Raw genomic sequence first — 22063 nt, 5'->3', positions numbered from 1 at the left:
GAGTCAGGAGGACTATTGCTCATCCAAATAACCTCCGATTACACGGATGACGTTGAACAATTGGCCTGGCTTCCAGACGCTTTATCTGGAGGTTGTGCTTACACATATTCTGCAGAACTGTTATTGTTGTAACTTAATTGCTTAGATGCAAAGTGTGTCTTCTGGCAACAGCATCACATGCATTAAATCTTCTTTCTAGCATGTTTCTTCTTACATGTTGCCAAGGGAAACTGATCTCATCTGGTTTTTTTATTTTTTCTTAGCAAAGATGTGAGACTCTTGAAATATAAAGTATAAATGAAACCTGATATAAACGTTACATAAGCTCTACTTTATCGAGAAAAAAACATTTGTGGATTCAAATTGTTTATGTATAAACTGATGCCGCAGGCATGGTTGGGGTCAAGAGAAGCAGGGCGAGAATAGAGGGAGGGAAAAGGGCGAGATACAGATGTAAGGATCAGGAGAACTTAAGCAGATTTTACTGCTGCGCGGTCATGCGTGCACCTGTAGCCTGGTGGGCAAAAGCAGAACAAAACAGAAGAGTTTAATCTCCACACCTTTATTCCTGTCTCCTTTTCCTATCCCTTCCCCTCTGGCTATTTCCATTTTTCTTCCCCTCATCTCTCTCCCGCGGGGTCAGAGTTCAGCTCTCAGATAAGGGAATGGAAACAGGATCCTCGCCGCCTCTCTGTCAGACTATCTGACTATACACTGCAGCGATCAGTCCTTGCTATCTGTCCCCCAGCACAGGTCTCTGTGATGAGCTGGAGCAGGAGTCATCTCTCTGGGCGCCTGTGTGTGTGTGTGTGTGTGTGTGTGTGTGTACTGTAGATGTCTTTAGAATTGGTGGGACCTCTGCAGCACAGCCTGATGTTCCCAGCGGAGGCACACACGAACACACGGCGCCCTTGTATCCTCTCTCTGAATTCTCAGACCTCCGTCTCTCGGGTTACCGCTCACTGTCATGACTATTCAAACATGACTCAGTTTAGATAAACGGACAGCTACCTGTGCACCAGAGAGCTGTATATTCTGAGCTCATCAACAGCTGCTATTTGTTTGCCACTGAATGCCACTGTCTATCTCTGCAATGTTTACAGTCGAATAATGAATGCTCCTGTCAGTCAGAGTAAAAGGACATCTGCAGAGAGGACTCTCTTAATTTCATCTTGGCATGTTGACCAATTATAAGGCTTTCTAGTTTGGTCTCTGCTCCTGCTGCCATGGCAACCAGATAACAAAATATCTCTTAAAGGAAAAGCGTGAAATGTTAAGTGGCGGTTCCAGCTGGGATACTCTCGGGATTGCTGCCACGAAACTTTCTGAGAGGTGGCTGCTCGCCCGCGAACGCTGACGCAGCACCAGCTTACGCTCATGATTAGTGTGTCTCAGTAAAACCGCGACTAATGGTCTATCACCGCTGGAGTGGGAAGTGCTTATGCTGCCGCTTGCTACACGTTGTCAGTTTAATTTAGTACTTTGCGTCCTGTGAATCTTGAGTTTTTAACAAAGTTGCAGGTAAATAAGTGCCCAACCTGCAGTTTGACGGAATAAAATAAGTCTTCCCTTTCCCTGCACAGTCCTCTTCTAAGTATGAGGGAGTCTTACTGTGGCCCTCAAAGTGCCCGCCCCCGAAGACACTGGCAAACTGAATTCTGTTGCTCTATAATATAAGACTGATGCTGTAAATGTACTGTTTTTTAATGTTCACTTTGACTTTATTGGGAAAGCTAATAAACAGAAAATGTATATGGAAGAGAGAAGGGGATACAACACAGAACCATGGTTGGAATCAAACCGAGGAGGCACTGAAGAGTTTCCTTATTCAAAGATGAGTTACCAGGGTCTGATGTCAATGTTATCGCAAACTCAGCTCAAGATCATCTTCCTTGAAGCTCTATGTTAAAATCACTGCAGTAAATGTAGGTCTCAAATCTCTTTATGCTCAGTCTTCTGCTCCCCCTCTCGCAGCCTCCTCCTGCTGGACCCAGAGTCTGGTGTTCAGTGAGTCTGACTAGAGACTGCAGAGGAGCAGGAGCCGGGGGCCTCATAGCTACACAGGACTCGTCTTCTTCTTCACTAACTACGTGTTGGACATTCTCTCTTCATGTTAGTGTTGTGAATGGAGGTCACTGAATTATTCATGCTAATGCTAATGGCTCGAATAAGATATTCAGAGTAGATTCCAAGTTTCCCTTCCTGGAGAGTTCTTGAGGCATGGCGGGGGGGAAAAAAAATGCAGACGTGTGAAGTTCACAACTTAAACACAATGCACGCAAAAAACATGCCAGAATACAGTTTGTAAGGGATGATGTATACCGAGTGCTTTGCATCACGCTGCTGTGGTTCCACTCCATCATGACGCACCGCTCACTTTTCATCACCCCGCATGTTAGACTGCTACATACTTAGAATTAATTATCTGACCCAGGATAATGACTTTCAAGTATTTAATTAATTTGAAAGTGATATTGTGCTAACAAACAGTCGGATCGTTGGAATCAACATTTAGAGCTTGCTTCCTCGTAAGTGTGAATATACTTGTACCAGGGAGTGCAGATGAAAATTAGCCTGCCTGGCTAAATCTGGCACATTAACATGTGTTGCTCTTGTCAAGTTAATGTGCATTGACCCTTTTCAATAAATAAATGAGAATATAAAACTGAATGTTTTAACTGATAGTGAGGTGAAACAAGGCGAACAGACCGGGAAGAATCAGTGCAGCATCTGATTGAGTTTTTCTGCCTCATTATGTGTTGACATTTACCAGTCTTTAAAAAGCACCATATCCCACAGGCATGTTTGTTTTGTGTTATCTTCAGTTTGGTAAACTTCTCCTTCATGGACTGCAGTTTAGCATCTTTGAACCTCCCTCCTCCCTCCACTGTTAACCCTTCTGTTCCCTTTTACCCACAGTCAACAGTTAGATGTCAACCTTGTCAGACTTCTTGTCTTGGATCGATACAATTACAAATAGTAAAATGATGTGTCCGTTTTGAGTTTGGTGCCAGTAACACGTTTCAAAAAGCTGGGACAGTGGCAACAGGTTAGCATCATGATCAGGTATAAAAAGAGAGGCTGAGTGTGTCTGGAGTTAAGATTGGCTGAAGAAGAGAGGGACCATCCAGCTTGTTCTTCAAGCCCTGGCATCACATCACCCCTACCCTCATTCACCTCCACTGGTTCCCATCACACACACACACACACACACACACACACACACACACACACACACACACACACACACACACACACACACTCTGGATCTCTTTCTGCACAGCTTCATTTCTGAATATTTTCAAAAACCTTCTCAAACACCACCTGTTCCCCGAAGCATTCGGCCTCCATAAGTGGTGTGTTGTCATTGTGCTCTTTTCGATTAAACCCGGGTCTTGACGTTCTGAAAGATTCCTCTCATTCAGTTTTAATTCACATTTTATACAATGTCCCAGCTTTTCTGGAAACAGGGCTGTACTTCAGTACGTATTTAGAAAGTTAGAGATGATCAGGTTCACACATTAGTCTCTGATGTGGTTTGAATGGTACTTACAGAGTGGGACAAGCAGCAGGAGTGTCGCGAGCAGCACCCGAAGGCTGGCCAGGTGGGAGTGGGCGGAGCTGCAGTGCATCTTGTTCTTCTTACAGACGCACACCTGAACTTTGACTTCCGTGTTGTTGGACAGAGGGGGCACCCCTGAGTCAGTGATGATCAGCGGGAGCTGGTAGTTGGCTTTCTTCAGACTGTGCAAGAGCATGATTTGCGAGTGTGTGGCTGTGGGGGAGACAGAGGCAGAAGAAGGTTTAGTGAAGTGAAAGTCTAATCCCCCGTCCTCCATTTATTGCCCATCTATCCCACATTAAGAGCTGCCCACTGTGCAAAGCTTAACTAAATATGTGCATTACAATAAAGAAGTTGAACGCCTCCAGTGTTTGCCAAGCAATCCCTGACAAGTGAAGCGACAGAAATTGGCACCACTGTCGTTGCATAAGTTTGTTACAGTATGTTGCATCACACTTTTCAATTCCTTAAGAGGCACGAGAGAAAACACTGGAGTCGGTTCACTTCATGCTGAAATGTGCAACAATATGCAAAGTGCAGTTTCCTCGACTGTCACAGCTGTTTACTCCAAGGGGAGCAGAGTTATAAAATTGATCAGTGTCAGAAGGTGTGCTCAGAACACTGTCATACGGTAACAGGAACAGCGTGTGTGATATACATAGTATATACACAGAGTCGAGTGTGGACCTGCTCTTTTTGTTAAATATCTTAAGACAACATGTTTTACTAATTACTAATAAATTTACTACTGAAATCCCTTTTTTAGTCGCGTGACGCTTTAATGTGTTTGATGTGCTTTCATTCTTTTGTGCTGTCTCGTAAACGTTTGTTTGTATTGTGTTTTTATGCTTTGTGTGCAAGACAAATTCCCTTCAGGGCAATATTCATTCAGTTTCCCCTTTTTAAAAACAACTGACATAAAGATTGATCATTGATAAAGTAGAAGCATCTCTTTGTCAAAAGCAGGGCTGGGAATCTTCAGGTGTCTCACCATCCGATTTGATTTGGATTCTGATTCTCCGAAAATGTTTTCTGTTCAAATCAAAAGTCTTATCTTTTTTGAAAAGTTTCATAACTTCCAAAACTCAATTTGTATTATTTATTTTTGGGTGGTGGGTGTGGGGCTAAGTTCTAAGGCAAGCTTAACTCATGAGGCCAAAAGGGGAAGAAATGCTGCCAGACTCACAGATGACTGGACTAATTTCTGAAGTAATTCAAAGATAAACTTTGAATCATGAATCCAGAATTGTTTTAAATCAAAATAAATTATCAATCAAATTATGACTCCGAGAATCGAAATCGAAGATTCAAAAAGATTCCCAGCACTACTTATCATGCTAAGATTATTGTATGGAGTTTATTATTATCAAACAAGGTGATATTTTCTTTCTCACGTATTGATTTTGTACGAAGGCGTCTGACTGGTTAAACCTCACACACTTTGAAATGAAACATGTTTTGTGACAGGTAAATATAAAACCAAACATAACAGCTTCAGCCCTCCCTGCCATGGATTCTGTTCATGAGCTTCTTTATAATGTCACAGGGTACTGAAGGTGTTCAACTTGGATAAAATATGCACATATTTTTCATTTATCATCACATGTCTTCAGACGACTATCAGATTCATCCTTTGAATGAACAGTTTGTTACACTGAACAGAGTCGCTTTCATGCAGACTGAATACCAGCCTTATGAATCAACTGACTACAGACTGGAGCAGTTAGTGCTGGCTGGAATCGGAGGGTGTTTTTCATGCCTCTCGTTGGTCTGCTCTGGTCTCTTCCTGCATCTCCCTCTCTGACCCCTCACAGGCCCCACACAGTCTCAGCAGATGGCTGAGTCTGCTTCGCCTCGAGGTTTCTGCCTCTCACAGGAAGTTTTTTTTTCTCTCCACTGTAACTTTGCTGAATGTTGCTTAGTGCTCATGATGGATTCATGTTGCCGCTTTTTAAACGATACAACAACGAGGCGCCACACAAATGAGGATCGATTGGTTTAACTGTCAATGTATCAGTACAGGTCCGATTACATAAACAAAGAAGAATGTAAACTCACTGTGGCAGGTGAAAAACTCACAAACACTGGGTGAGAAAACTCAAAAACTCTACTGGTGAGCTGTAACCACCAGCTGTGCTCGCTCCGATTCCACACACACACACACACACACACACACAGACAGGCGAGACGAGCACAGCGCCCGTCCATTTCACTGGGAGCAGGCTGTTTCTCTGCTGGCCCTATCTGTCTCTTCCAGCTGTGGTGATTGAGGAGTGTCTGTACCTCCCTTTCCTGCTGTCAGTCACAGCTAATACCTCTGGGCAGGTTTGAGCTCTGCTCTGTCACTCAAACACACACACGCACATGCACACACACACACACACACACACACACTGTGATGAAACCATGAATCAATGTCTTGTGTAGATTTGTTTTGTATTTGTACTCCTCCCTCCTTTCTTCGTTCATGATTTGACTTTTTGGCATGTGAGTGGTGCACATAATAGCTCGACAGTCATAATAACATGATGAGTTAAGGTGTACTCAGGATGACCTACAGCCTAACGTTTTGTTTTGGTCTGGTAGCCTTGTCTTCTGTTCTCTATGTTCTATTCCTCTGTTCCTCTGGGAGCCTTTTGGAAAGTCTCTGTAAATGGGATCAAATCTCTTGGTGCAACGAAAAGTAGCGAGGGAATAATAACGGGAGAAAAAAAATCCCCTCTACAATGAAACATATTTTGTTGTGGGGTCTACTCAGGTTTTATTGTTGGTGAACAAATGAGTATTTCAGCCTCTTATATCAAGGGCGTATTGATTCCTGAAAGTCTTGGCAGTCTTGGTTATTAAATTCCATTATTGCTTCAACAACTGTTGGGTTTCTTTCAAGAGCATACAAATATTGTTAGAAAAAGAAAAAAAAACTACTCACAGTTGACCCTGGTGACCCTCCATGTTTTATCAAGGCCAGGCTGTTTTCCCAGCTCTATCTTAAAGGGTGCAGCGTTGGGCTGGAGGTCCTTGTCCCGCCCCCCAACAATGGCCACATTCATGTCATGGGTGTCTTCGCACACTCGAGCTTCTGATGGCACCACGTACGGAGCATTGTCGTTGAAGTCCTCCAGGTAAATGATCAATGTGCCAGTTCCTGTGGCTGGAGGAAAGCCTGTAAACACACGGAGGGAAAGACAAAAGAGTTAATGAAGATCCCTCTGCAGAGGGTAATGTTGTCGTCACTGTGTGGAGAACAGAAATGATCAGGGCAATAAAGCAACATGTGTGCAGAACACGATGGTGCGTTCACTCGTCATTATTCTCACTTTGATTCTCCTTTAAATCTTTTTCATTCCCTCATGTCTTCCACGTGTCAGCGAAGAACAAAGCAAGATCCAACAAAAACAGCAACAAACTGAACAAGATCCACGAGTCTCCCCGCAGCTGACCTGCTTTAACCCACACAACACAAAACGTGTGTCGTGAGCATGTCGGAGGAGCATGAATCACAGCATTTAGCCTGGGAACACAGCTGCTAGTTTGTACGAGATTACACCTTATTGAAGGCTTTTCTCTTTTACTTCTTTCTTTCGCTGTGATTAGAGGTTATTAAACAATCCACGCTGCATTCACAAAAGCTTCAGAGGTCAGTTAGCAATTAACACCCAAAGACAAGATCTGTAATTGGAAAACCGGCTCTTCTTCACCTCTTAAAGGTAGAAAAAAAACACATTTATAGACCATTTAAGGACAGAGAGACGGGGGGCAAGTCAAGAGATATGAGCAATAAATATCATGTGGTGATGGAATTAAACTGTGAGATGTTTAGAGTAGTGATTAACAAAGCTGTGCAGGCTGAAGTCTTGCTGCAATTAAAAAGACAGAGAGTGAAAAGCAAAATGATTTCTTTAGTTAATTTGCAACAAGTCCTCCAACCTACACGACCATAGAGGTCGTCTGCCACGTAATACGACCCATAGAAGCGTTTCCTAAAATAGCGCCCCTACCAGCGAGCGGAGAAATGCCAGTAAATCGTCACCCTGCTTGATAGGCTTAACAAGGTAAGTGCTAATTAACTATTAAGTTAGCTAGGATGGACTTGGACTAGGGTTAGGGGTCAAATGTCATTCGATGACAAACACACATTCACCGGGTCGAGGTTATTTATACGTCCACTAGAGGTGGCTTGACTCTAAAACGTAAATATGGGTTGTAATTTAACACTTGCACAAACGACCAGTGGAGTCGTTTTTTGGTGGAGGACAGGCTCTTAATTTGACATGCATTATAACAGTTTCTTCTACTGACAGGTTTGGTCAGAGTCTGGAATATTTTAAAATCAGATATCAATAAATTCAAGCTTTAGTATTTATCAGTAAATATGTGAAGTTTACAAAGATAAGTGTCAGAATTACCTCTTCAAACCCTTTGTATTTTATAAAAGATAGGGCTGTTAATGTAAAACGTGCTAACACCAGTGATTAGAGACCTTAACGTGTTATTTATTTTTTAAATATAGGATTATAGGATTCTTCATCTGCAAACTAACACAGAGCCTTATTTACCTTTCACAACAAATGATCACACACTGTGATGCAGAATCAGACAAAGTGAGAGGTGTCCTCTTGATAACGGACCAAAGTGTTGACGTGTTATAAAAGTTGATCGTGAATCCTGATGTTCCTCTTCAGTTTTATGCAAGAACAATTAACTATATAAGAACTGCACAGTAGACTTAAACAGAAGGCTTTATTAGTACATGTTATGAAATGTCTGTCCACTCTCTGCATCATCATTATAGCAGGACACACTCCAGTTAACCACAGCATCATTTTGTCCTTCCCACAAGTCTGTCCTTTCTGTAAAAACAAGTGATGTGAGAAACATGCTTGTCCAGCCAACAAAATATGCACAAACTAATAGACAGTGATTGAAAAAAAAAAAAAAAAGTGGTAATCGGTATGACTGCTGTGAGAAGGTGACAAAACACTTGTGTAAATAATATGAAATGGAAAACCACACATACTGTCATACCAGTCCACAGTTAGAATGTTTGTGTTTTATTTTGAAAATCATTGTCTAGCGTGAGAGCTAACAGCGCTCTGATTGAACGCTGCACACACAGATTATACATTACGTAAGGACTGCTCTGATTACAAAACTTGAACTTCAAGTCTTTGATTAGCAGATGTCGAACCATCACATCAAGGGCACGGTCAGCGGATATCAGTGAAATCTGTGGAACTGACACCACTGTTCAGAAGTCGTACTTCAAAAGTGAAAATCATTTCAAAGTGTTTGTTTACACTGAATTGAAATGAAGACTGGTGTAAGGTCATCCTTCTGTTTCAATATCAACTGCAGATTGAGAATGAAGAGGAATTACCTCAGTGAAGGCAGAGAGAAAATGTGCTCAGTAGTTAATCAGAAGAGACAGTAGCGGTTCATGCGAGTCCCTAAATAATCACCGTGGAGTTGAGACAAACAGAGCGAAGGTAGGGCTCGGATCCTCCGACAGCAAAAAGATGCAAAGCCTATTTGCAGAGGAAGAGCTGTTTTCTGTGCTGGTGTATTTTTATAGATGCAATCTAAACATTCATTCACACATGTTGCATTCACTGACACACATTTCTCTTTTTCCAGGGCACTGAGAGCCCTCCCTCTGCACATTCACTGGACTGCTTTTCTTGAAAAATATGTCTTAAATGAAATGTCAAAGACACCTGAAAATAAATCGGATGGAAAATTTCTCATCTCCTTGAGGGGGCTTTTTATTCACATAGTAACCCTGAAACAGAGGCACTATAAATTGTTGCCCAGGCAGCTAAATCCCTTTGGCAGGGTGAGGGAGGCAAGGATCCAAGTTCTAAATATTTACTATCTGTGTAAAAGCCTGAACGCACCCCTATGTCAAGTGTATGTGGAACCCTTAAAGGCATGTGTAGGTGCAGGGTATCTGAGATAATGGCAGGAATCCAACCTTTTACACATCCCACACACACACACACACACACACACACACACACACACACACAAACACTCACACACACAACTGGCTACTCTAACTCTCTGCATCAACACCAACCCACATGCTCCGGGTCAATTACCAAAGCTGGAATGCTTTTACTTTGCCCGAACGTAAGAAGTAGTTATAACAGGGAGCAAATACACTTACATCAGATCTTTAACCTCCTCTGAAAACACCAGATGGATGAAGCAAACAAAAGATTCCCTTCCAACACAAGACACATCAGAAATGAACGATGGCAAGCAGAAAACGGAGAGTGCTGAATTCACCTGAAAGTAAAGATTGTTCTGTTTTGCCCTGCCTGATGGAAACTCGTGAGAGCTTCATAGATAACCATAGTGATCCATTTGATAAACTACAAACTGTAATTTCATTCTCAGCACACTGAGATGTTAAAAAAAGGGGAGGAATTTAATTCTACGGGAGTGGGTTTGGCATATTGTTCTGTGTCATTATCGGGGAATGATGAGTGCTATCTCTGCACTCGATTACTTTTCTCTGCTTTTCATTTAGGGAGTGAAGCAAAACAGCAAACAGCCCTGTAGAGAAGTAAAAACTGTGACAGTATCAACTGCAGATCAAGAGCAGAGAGGAATTACTCCGGCAAAGGCTTACAGAAAATGTGCTAAAAAGCAAATCAGAGACAGTAGCTCTTCAGGCGAGACCCTAGATAATCTATTATCTCTCCAGAAGTGAGACCAAGAGAGTGAGGATAGGGCTCACATCCCCCGTCAGCTAAAAGATGCAAATTTCAACCCATTTGCAGAGGGAGAGTGGGTCTCTGTGCTTGGCTAGCTTTAAATGAAGCTGTTTGTCTTCCTAAATGAATACTCCCTGCACCTAATCACTCCATTTCTCTGCTCCTCTCTTCTCCCACACCTCCTTATCGCCATTGCATCATGGCCCTGTCATCATCAGCCTCGCCTCAGCATCAGTGGAGCTTGTCTGCTGGCCTTTACTTCACACCGGCCTGTCACAAAGGTTTCTGATTAAACACAGTGCAAGTTTCCATAAGAGACAGCCAATTTAGAGATCATTCATTCTGCAACCCTACAAGAGAACACAGACAGTCAAGTAGGAAGTATTTAAGACAGAAGGAACATGGTGGGAGTTTTCTTTGATGCCAAAAAAAAAAAAAAAAAGACGATGACTTTAAGGCGGATCAAATCAGTTTGAATTGTCTTGCTCGATTGGCGTTGGTGTCGAACGTGTGCCTTGCATGAAGCAGAGACTTCCCATCTGATGAAAAGAGCTTTTAATGTCCGTCTTTGCGTCTCTCAGGACTTATATTAGTGGAATACTCTGAGCCGTGAGAACACGGAGCGAAGATAGAACACGATGTAAATGAGGAAAACATTTTTTCTTTGTCAACTCTTCCTTTGCAGTGATGAAGTGTCTTTCTTCAGTTACTCTGTTTTGTAGTAAGAGTAACTTATTCAATTATTTAGCTGTGTTTATCGTAAATTGATATGTTCCAATTACAGATTGTCAGCAATCATAGACATGTCGATGGGAACAAGTTGTGTATAACAGCTACAGTATTTAGATACACTGAGAATAACACTGTCAGAGGTCTTTGCTCATATTAACTTCCTCAAGAGTGTGATTAAAACTCAGAGCTGTGTGTCTAAAACTCTGTTACGACAAAGCCCTCTAAAGGAGTTATTCCAATCCAAAATGTTGCAGACAGGCAGGAGTCATTCATTCAGCAGGCAGAATATTTATTGGCACTTCTTAAATTGATACGGGTAAATCTGTGCAAGCATGCTCATGCTAATATCAGCAGTCTAACATGCTGGATGTGCCGATGCTAACAGACGACCGTGCACCTGGTGGATGGAGTGAAATGGAAAGTAAAGGACAAACACGGAGGGACAGGTTTGAGAGAGTCCCCTTGATAAAATCCAATGAGCTTGTTTCTTTGGATGCTTTTTATTGATGTTTCACATTTGACCTTGATTTGATAGGACAGTTGATTGAGCAGAAAATTGGGAGAGAGAGAGACAGAGAGAGAGAGAGTAGGGATTTCTAACCTGTAGAGCTTATCAAATTAATTCACTCTAAATGATAATAAACCCCTTCAACAGACATATTTTTTGTACTGTTGTCATTTTTAGACACATTATCAATATTTTCCAAATATTGTGGAGCGTATAAATGCATGCAGCAAAGACATAAGTCAAAGGCTATATCCATCACCTCCAGCCTCTTCCTTCTGTTCCGGCCCTCCTGCTCCATCACCTTCACGACCCACCACTGCTGACACCTCTACATGCCCCCGGCTGGCAGTTCCATAGCCCTGTTATTCTCCAGGCTGCCCAGAGATGAGAGGAGCAAGCAGGCTGATTGACTCCTGGAGCCATCAGGTCTAATCCACAGCTGCAAGCTACAAACTGAGCTTTCTTTTGCTCCCTCTCCCGCTTTCTCCTTATATCACTCGATCTACCCCCCAAACACTCTTTTGCTCCCAACGATTTAGCTTTAGGCTAATGCTCACTCCTGTCTGACTGTCGGGTTCCGTTGTTATCGCTGTATTTTTCCTCTCTGTTGGCTGGCTCTTTCTCTTCACTGTTGAATAGTCAGGGTTGTGACTAGCAGCGGTGTGTAAAGTACAAATGTTCACCTCTGCACGGTTAGGTGAGAATAAAACTCAGGACCTGCTTGGGCTTGGGCTTTCCTCTTGGGTAAATTGTACTGTAACAGTGAAGTGTTACGAGAGGAGGTGAGAGCAGGGAACACATGCATGAAGAGGGAATAAGTCTAGCCAGTTGCATTTTCATTTTTTGAAAGAGTCATACATTTGAACAGTGTGAAATAAGTTCGGTAAGAGCTCAGGCCACCAGAGAACTTAAAGGTTAGAGAAAAAAAAGTCCCCTAAGAGTCTGTATCAAAGGACGAAGCAGAGACAAGACTATTGTTGTTGTGCTACATTTCTTTTTTCTCATTAGAATAACCATTAAATACCAGGGCAGCTCAGGTACAAACAACCAGTGATGATGCCCTCGGCTAAAATATTCCGCATCATAATAACTATGATTATTTTCCCCTGCACATAAAAGAAGAGGAGGAAGAAAATGAAATAATAGCAAGCAGGGAGGAGAGGAGGCCAGAAGCAGTGCTCGCGTATGAGCAATGGCTCATTGGAAAATGTCACAATCCATCACGCAGCAGCTAAACAGGCAGGAAGACTAATTCACAGGTGGAACAAAGCTGGATAGCAGAGGTGAATGAGAGAAGATAAATGAGGGAGAAAATCTTGAATGAAAACGGGAGAAGAGAGAAGGAAGAAATGAACTTTATAGAGGAGTAGTTTTAGATACTGTATGAATAAATAATGCTCCAAAGTTTTCCTAAAAACCTCCACCGACACTTTTCAGTGTGTTCCAGTAAAATAAGACAAACCCATACTTTTTATCAAAACAGCATAACCCTCATCTAAAGTACAGAAAGTAACACATGTACAGTTAATCTTAGAGAGTAGGTTTCTCACACTCAGATGATGACACATCCTTTGAAGCACCCAGCCAATGAAACGTCCAGCCTTGGTGGCCTGAGTAGATCGCTCAGGCAAAACTAAATTAAGAGGTTCTGCAGAGGATTTCCTGTTTGCATCACCACCTTTTCCCGCCCTCAGCCTTAAGTTACTACTTGCTGCTCCTGGGCTGAGCGACCTCGACAGCTGCACCAGAACTAGCGAGGCTCGGGTTTACACTGTATGCTGACATGCAGGAAAGGAGCCACAGGCCAGAATCAAACATGGGCCGTCAGATTGGAGTACCACAGCCTCGACATGGGATGTGCCCACTAACCACCAGGCCACCTGCTCCACTGACACATGTAAAACATGGATTTTACTTTCTGGGCAAAAGATAAAACTACAGCATGTTGTATACTGTAGCATCATGATTGGACAAGAGGGATTCTATGAGTGCTGAAATAGAGTACAGCCTCACAGGTACTTTTCACAATATGTATCACTCCGCCAGGAGTCTGAATACAGCGACAAAACAGCAGACCGAGTTTGTCCTGATTAATCGATCTGACGCCTCTGAATCATAAAACAGACTCTAGTTTAACTTGCTACAGGACACGTCAAACTTCAAATACATGTGCATAAACTACATTGACAAATTAAGTTAAGATGTTTGAAATGGTGGAGTTTTTGTGGTTTGTCTGTTTTTTTTCTCTATACATTGGAAGCAGGACTTTAGAATCAAAATGTGATCTTACTCGAAGTCGAGATGTTACATGGGATACCAGCACTGCTGTGATCATCAAAAGTCCATCGACCTTACGCCTATAAGTGAATCACAGCGGCGCACTTATTCAGTACATCACTCCCTCTTGTGTGACATTAATAAATGAGACACACTTGCTATTTAGAAGACTCCACTGACTTTCTGTAGTTTGTCATTTGTATCATAAGGGAAGAAAAAGGTTCATTTGAAAATGTTCTGTATTTAATTATCACAACTTTAATCTTAAAACAAAAGCAAACAGCTTGCACTAAGAAAACATTCAAAGCCCTTCGGGATCTGCATGTGTTTTTAAAAGTCATACACCAGAGACCTTGCTCTTAAGCTTTTAATTCTTTGAGACTTAATCAGACTTTCACTTGATGAAACTCGATAATTCAAACGTCTTATATCAGATGAGCCTCTTTACATTTCAGTACAAAGGGAGTAAAGTCCTTATGAGCCCGTCGACCAATCAGGAACAACAAAAACCGAGGTAGATTAATGTACAGTAGGTTAAGTAAATTCTCAGAGGCGCTGCTTGTCAACAGGCAAGGCAGGAACCTGCTCGAGGCCCCTGACCAGTAGATCTGCAAGGACAAACTTATTCCAAAGCATTGGCCCAAAATGTCCACATTTTGCAATTTCAGTCGGACATCACCCTAAGGGCTGTACTAAGGGGAGAGGAGTGAGCGTGGGGATGCTGGCAGACCTAATGGAGATAGTTCCAGGGCTTCCCAATTGATTTTCACCTGGTGGTGACACACAGACTCTAGAATCGCCACCACACATTCCTGAAACATATGGATACCAAATAATTGAGAATCTCAGTCATGAAGTGAGTGTTTAACATTTAAAATCAGTCTTCCCTTTGCTCTTTTCTTTTCATGAAAAAGTAGCTCCTCCTACCATCTGTGCATGCACAGTGAAGCTCCAGGGTGCAGTACTCTATCTCATTTTGTATTTTTCAGTTTCCCTCTATCCGTCCTGCCACTGTAGAAGTCCCAGACCTTGTTAAAACTCCCTTTAGATAACCCACTTTATCCTGTCCCATCACTCATCAAACTCCTCGGGGCTTCTGCAAACACTATCGCATAACACCCTGCTAATCTGATTGGCTGATCAGAACTGTAAATGAAACCAGCCAGAGCCAATTACAATAGGCACAAGTCATTAAGAGAGATGACCTCAGGGAGCGACGTGGTGCTGGGGACAGGTGCATCGCTGCTACTCTGGCAAATTACTTTGAGAATAGAGTTTGGGTTATCAGTTTCTGGTTTTCATTCCAAGTGATGGGAGGAGGAGGTATTGATACAGCTAAAAGGAGGCTCATACGGCAAGCTTTTTCTTTACTAATTAAACACTTACATTGCATTCCTTGGGAAATTGCTGGGGGGTTTTTTGTCCGTAGAAAGTAAACTCTCTGCTGCAGGATCTTTACGGCGATAAGGTGTTGGAAGGAAAAGAAAAGGAAAAGTTTGCTTATCGAAGCGAAACCACTTTAATTGGTACGTTTGTGAAACTGAACTTATACAAAGCAAAACTGCTATCAAGAGGCCCACTGGGCCAAAAAACTCTTTTTCCACATCGGCTCATTTTATTTTAATGATATAGTGGTTTGTTATGTTTGCTGTTTGATGTAAAGCACTACATGTTTAAAAAAGGTCAAAGGCCATGTGGAGGCACCTGTTCCCCGCTCACCTTCACACTGTCTCAGAGACGACACTTTGACCTTCAGGGAAAGAGCAGACGATTACAGTAGCTTTATTTTCAAAGTCATGTTGTTTTTCACATCAGCCCAGTGTAATACTGAGGACAAAAAACTATTGTAGATGTTACTCAAACAGCTTTGTCCTTTACACTATCTGATAATAGGTGTTTCTCTGTTTGCTAGAGAGGAGAGGTTCAGTTGGTGGAATAAGTCGTCTCTCATCCAGAAGGTCTGGGGTTTAATCCCAGCTCCTGCAGCTCATGCACTTAACCCCAAGATGCTCACACTGCTCCCGATGAATGTGCATACAGCTAGTTACACTGGTCTTAGCCTAACAACCTTTGTTCTCAGTGTGTGAATGGGTACATGTGGTATATCGTACAATGGGTAATGCGACGTGTGGTGTAGAAGCACTTTTAGTAGGCAAAAGAGTACAAAAGTTAACAAGTGAAATCCAAAAGCCAGCATCTATGATGGCTTCTGTTAGTTCACATTGCATGAATAACCTGCATATTTGTTTAGGCACTGTTGATGCTGAACCATTTATGTACAGCACCAACACATGCTGCCAAATAGACAAATTCTTCTTCTTTCAGAAAGTGCATTTCTTACTTGAGCAAAAGAACGCTAATCTGCATTGTGGACGGCTGATAAGTATGCCTGCAGTACTTACTGTACGTGTCAAAGTCGACCCTGAACTGTTGAACAGCTGTCATCCTAAAAGTGAAAATGGTGGAACATTCCACTTTTAAAACGACATAAACAACAACAACAACAACAACAACAACAACAACGTCTAATTTGTTTCTGAAATACTTAAAACAAATATTGTTTAAAGAAGAGATGACTTAACGGATTGGTAAAACATGACATGTCCAAACCTTTGTGTGGATACTTTTAAAAATGTTCCACTGTGGGGTTTCAGTGTTTTCAAAGTCCAAAAATGTGTCTTTATTTAAATCTTATACAACTTTTATTTGAACTTAATAGGGAAGTCAGATGTGTAAACCAAATTTCAGAACAATACATCCAATAGTTGTTGGGACATTTCAGTCAGAATGAACAAGTTAATCTCTGTTTGCCGAATTAAAGCAATGAGAAGCTCGCTAGGTGCAAATACACAAATGTTGAGTAACTTTACAATCAGGATATGTGTCCACATAGAGATCAAGAGAAGTGGTGAAGGTTTTACCTTTGTTTCGTGTGCATGTTTGCACAAATCTTTATAACATAGAATTCAATCTTTGCCTCATTGAACTCATTTATGACCTAACATGCATACCTCGAGTCCCTTGGTTATTTTAGCCTTTGAGTCTGAGCTTTCCTAAAAATGTGTCTCAGTGTCAGAAATTATTTCCTCGAGTTAACCAAAGTTGTTGAAAGTTCTGCACAATCCCTGTGGGCTGAGCTTGCACAAGCACAGCAAGGCAGAAATATCACAGATATATTAAGAGGTAAGTGAAGATTTTGACAGGAAAGGTGTTGATTGAGGTGGCCTTTGAAGCAACTTACATCTGTGAGGCGGTATAATTAGTGCCCCACATACACCAGACACCAAAATCTGCCTAAAACACAGATGGTGCCTTCAGCTCATCAGGAACCAAGCCCCTGACATGTTTTTTTTTATTTTATGCTGGTCTAATGACATACTTTAGAGACAAACTGAAAAAAAAAAAAAATCTTCCCTCGGCTATGTTTACATGAATCCATCCGTTGACTTCATTCATCTTCTATCCTCTCCATCTTTGTTTCCCACTCATCTCATTCCCCATCATTAAAACTACACCCGAAGCTCGTCATGTTTCCACCTAGAAGGCTGTCGTAGAAAGTCCTGATGGAAACTGATGCTGGGTGAGGAGGCGGAGGACACTTTTTTAATTGTAATCATATTGAGTGTTACTCGCTTTGCTTCAGGATCGTGGCTACAGTGCTTTCAGGAAGCAGCTTTCTCGATGAATAGGTAAGAGGTGTGTTTGTTTGAAATGTGCCAAGAGGAACTAAAATAACTTCTGATCTAAGGATGAATTAGTATTCCAAGGACACACAAGAGGCAGGGGTGGATAACAAGAAACAACAGAGAAAGACATTTTTTTCCCTGCCAGAGCTAAACAAAGGTATTACTTTATCACTGATACAACGAGAGCATGTTTAGAATGGGGCGACTTCCCCAAGAGGGTCTGCGACAAGTCTTGGGATGAAAGACGGAGGCAGTCAGATCGGAATAGGAGAGGGAGACAGAGGTGGTGCTTAAGTGCAAACGTGGGAAGGACAGTGTTTATATGAGGTTAATGAAGACAGGACGTGACAGACAGCGAGACAGCTTTGAGCTGCGATCTTCTGGGTTTCTCGAGCGTATCCCATTACACTGCTATTACCCTGGGTCAGATGCCTTGATTCCCTACCCTGCACCATAACCTCACATCGGCGTCACCCCGGCCTGCTGCTGCACAGGGTCACAATTGATTGGCTGGGCAGGAAGACATTTCAGTCCATAAGTTAACCCGCTTGCCTCTGTGGCTGTGTCCATTAAGACACTGACAAGAGAGTGATGTATACATGGAGGAGACGCGACCTCAACACAACAGCAGGACAAGGGAACCCTTCAAGAATTCATCCAGGCCAGTTCTGTTCCTCTCACCTTCCTAATGTTTGTTTAACCTCTGTAAAATACATCACAGCTCTTTAAGGTACTTCAGGTATGTCCAGACTGATTCAGCATTTATCACTAATCCTTGTAATATAAATGCAATTGTGAAAAAAAGGACATTTTGCAGGAGCGTGTGAGGTTGCCATTTCAGATCCCGATTTTGTCTGCAGCACTGTGAAGAGTAAGACTGCAGAGTGAGCCAGCTGGGTGTGCGCCTAAGTCTGACTTATGGGTCTTTCAGATAGGACCTGGTGGGTTCTGTGCACTGCTGTCAGGCCCATTTATTGTCTATTGTGTTGCTACGCGCAAAGAGCATATCTCCTCGCCGCCGAGTTGAGCGCAGTGCTTGGTCACGCTTTCCGTTCTTGCACACCGCGCAGAAGTTGAAACATTCTCTACTTGAGCGCAGCGCTCCCTGACTGCTATCCAAGGTCAAACTAAGGGCAAAAAATACCAGACTAAAACATCACCTGATGGCAGCTATCTTTACAGTATGGCTGATTAAAAGGAGCGGCAGTAATCTGTGAGCTGATACAGTGTTTTTGTTTTGACACCAGCTCCTCCCTAAACTCCTGCATGTGTCAAACAGAAACATGGAGCTGTCCTCGGCCCTGCAGGTGCTGATGGCTCTCCGAGAGTGTGCCCATTTTTAAAAGCTTCTCGCGCTCATTATGTCATAACATCCATTAAGAAAACATACATGCGGAAAAATAAACCTGGCGGGGTGCTCATTTGATTGAAAGACTCCGAAATCCAAGTCAGAATATCATGATGAATCAATTATATCACTCAAGTGACCGGTGAAGCAGGGATGATGCACAGTTTAGGCAAATTGTTCGTGTGCACTGAGTCCATACCATCAGGCTTCATGCAAATTAGGCTTTTCAAATCACAGTGGGAGACATGATTAATGTTCATGAGAGAACATCACGGCAAGTGTTTGGCTTGGCTCTCTACATCGTCGAACACCTTCCAAACACCCGAGCACGACTTCTACTGAAAGAAAGATTCCCTCATACTGTTGAATGAGGAAGCATTTTTTTTGTATTCTGCTTTAATCTCACTGAGTTTTCTAATTTCACTGGTGACTCTTTTTCTTTTGGTTCGTGTTATCCATATCGTCTGCTAATTTGACCGGGCGCCAGGTTGTTTGTAACTTCAGCTTGTCTCATCAGCATCCACGTCTATTTTTGCCTCTCTGACACTGAGCTTCTTGTTACTATATTTACAATCAATTAGACACAGTCTGATCTTCAGCTGTTGCTCCCTTTGGCTCTGCTATAATGGATTCTTTGGAAAGTTATAGAGGGCAGTCATGGCTGATTTCTGGCATTCACTGTGCCTCTATCTGCTCACAGCTTAGTCCCAAATCCCCTATTAATCAAACTTTGATTCATAAATAACTGAAACAGGCTTTAGTGGATTTTCATTATTCATTTTGAAGCCGGAGATGAAGAGCTGAAAGACTCATCAATGCGTAAACACCGTCATGTTCAAATGGAGAGAACCACTGATTCAATGAATTCTCTTCTGTACTATCACAGGCCTAACGATGTCAGCGCTCTGGGCTGAAACACCGCCTCATCAGGCTTTAGGAGGTTCTGATCATGGCTGACCAAAAACACAACATGAGTCCATCTATCTGCATTTCTCCAGCCAGGCGGCCTCACTGTGTGCCGGTCACGTGACAGACACTTAGCAGTGGAACCTTTGTAACTGGGCTGGTTTGGAACAGGGACTCAAACATTACTCAGCCCATTACAGAAATGAGCAGCACACCGGTTCCCTGCACTTAGTATGGCAATGAGGCAGCACAGAGCACACATAGACGGACACATGTAGGGACACACTAAGGTGTACCTGCACACCTACACACACATCTACAGAGAGTATCTCTGTTGCTGACAGCCAGATAGGACTGTCAGTCTTCTGTGTCGTCTGAGAGAAGAGATGATGAACCTATTATGCAGAGCTGTCATAAAGAGATGGACAGATACACACACACACACACACACACACACATACACACACACACACAGAGTGCTGTTTAATTTAGCTTCCGTGTGAGCACCGAAGAGATTTGTTTTGTGACCCATTAAAATTCAGCGTCCCCTCTCTCCTTACGCTCCTGCTTTTGAAACCAGAGGGGAGTTGATCTGACTGTTTGACTGCCGGGAGTGTGTGAATGTAACATGTTACACTCCTGTAATTAACACAGCTCTCTCTGCCTGTGAGGACGGTGTCTCTCATTGTGACACACACACACACACACACACAAAACCTCAGTTCTGAGGCTAAGCGACGGTCTCTCCTCAGTAAGTCCACATGCTCAAAGCAAACGCTGCTCTGTTCTTTCGTGCATAACTTAAGATTTTAATAGGAGGTTCAGAGGTAGCAGCCTGAAGATTGCGTGTGTGTGTGTGTGTGTGTGTGTGTGTGTGTGTGTGTGTGTTTGTGTGTGTGTGTGTGTGTGTGTTCGAGAGAGTTTGTGCGTGCTGGCTTGTTCAGATGACTGGGGCTTTGATAATGTATTCGCGCCTCCCAATGACAAATGGCTCCCACCAGGAGGCGGTTTAACATTTAAATGAGGAACAGGAAAAAAACATTGAACCGCAACACACAACAGTTAGTGGATACGCAAGGGCAGGAAAGAGAGGCACTGCATGCACCAGGACAAAGACATTAAAACCCAGGATGAACTCACAACTTCAATCCACCCACACACAAACACACATCTGCCGACACAGAATACCCAAACTAATGTGAAGGGAAGAGAAGGGGGTAAGAAGTGAGAACAGCTGGCGTCCCGACGGGGAATCAGAGAGCAGAAGAGAATTTGTTGGCGTGCAAAAACAGAAGCTACTGCTGAGACTTTATATAAACAGCCCATCAAGCCCTCTGCTCAGGTTTGAACAATATCTCTTCAAACAATATCGCACCACTCCGCTGGCCTGCCAGGTTGTGGCTTTTCAATCATTAACTCAGAAATAGAAGCACACGATGGTGAGAGGAGATGATGTGCACACATACAGATGCAGGGATGAGTGTGAGCATCCGCCTGTGCAAATAAACAGATTTACAGTCACGCATGAGTGTGCACCTGCGTGACAATCACAAAGTCATCCCAGTCTACAACTTCACACCTCATGGAGAGACAAATGGCTCAGTCTGCTGCTCCTGCAAGTGCACTTGATTGCCATGGCAACAGAGTGGAACCGTCAAACTCCAGACTCGGTGCTGCAGGTTCTCTGGCTGAGATGACATCTGACATTGACTTCAACGTCATCATCACCTCCACCCGGTTGAACCTTTGTTCTCCTCTTTGCTGTACTTACTTCTTGTCCATCATGACTTTCAACTTTTCCTCTCTTCTTCAAACTTTCCCTCTTCCCTGTAGAAGCTTCAGTCTATCGTTCACCATCTGCATGTTGCTGCCTGGAGGGATGCTCCAGCTGACCGGCCCTCACGCTGTTAACCAGGATCCGCAATCAATCTGTAGCCAACCGTGCAAACCATTCACCAGGAGGATACTTCCCATTTCAGACTAGCACAGAAGGTCAAATCAGCTTTAGCTAGCCATGGGACCACCGATTACAATGGGGGCCCATGTCATCAGTTAAGGTTTATTGGCAGCCTTTTTTTTCCTCGGAGGAATATTCAGCAAGAAAAAAAATCCTGTGTTGATTTTCTTTCTTTTCCCCCTTACCATCTTTTAGTCAATTTTTCCCACATCTAAGAGTAGATTTTTTATTTATTTTTTATCTGATATCTCATATACGTTCTCCTTTGACCTCCTCGCTCTCTGTGAGCGACAAACTGTAACTCTCACCAATCCTCCTCCCTCGTGTAGGGTAGGTAGATATTCATCGAAGGTCTTTAAATAAAGATA

The 22063-nt window shown here is 42.8% G+C and overlaps 1 protein-coding gene across 1 annotated transcript in view; it reads right to left on the bottom strand.

Annotated features, from left to right (window-relative positions):
* cdh13 (cadherin 13, H-cadherin (heart)) overlaps positions 1–22063 on the bottom strand; it is a 340521-nt gene that overhangs the window by 11319 nt on the left and 307139 nt on the right. Inside the window, exons 13-14 of the mRNA XM_079346024.1 lie at positions 6492–6725; positions 3554–3775 (exon numbers count right to left, since the gene is read on the bottom strand). Coding sequence (XP_079202150.1) covers positions 3554–3775; positions 6492–6725 — 456 coding nt within the window. The remainder of the gene's footprint in view (positions 1–3553; positions 3776–6491; positions 6726–22063) is intronic.

Source organism: Symphodus melops (genome assembly GCF_947650265.1).
Source record: "Symphodus melops genome assembly, chromosome: 6".
NCBI lineage: Eukaryota > Metazoa > Chordata > Actinopteri > Labriformes > Labridae > Symphodus > Symphodus melops.
The sequence above is the reverse complement of the archived record's forward strand: the minus strand, read 5'-3'. Positions and strand labels throughout refer to the sequence as shown.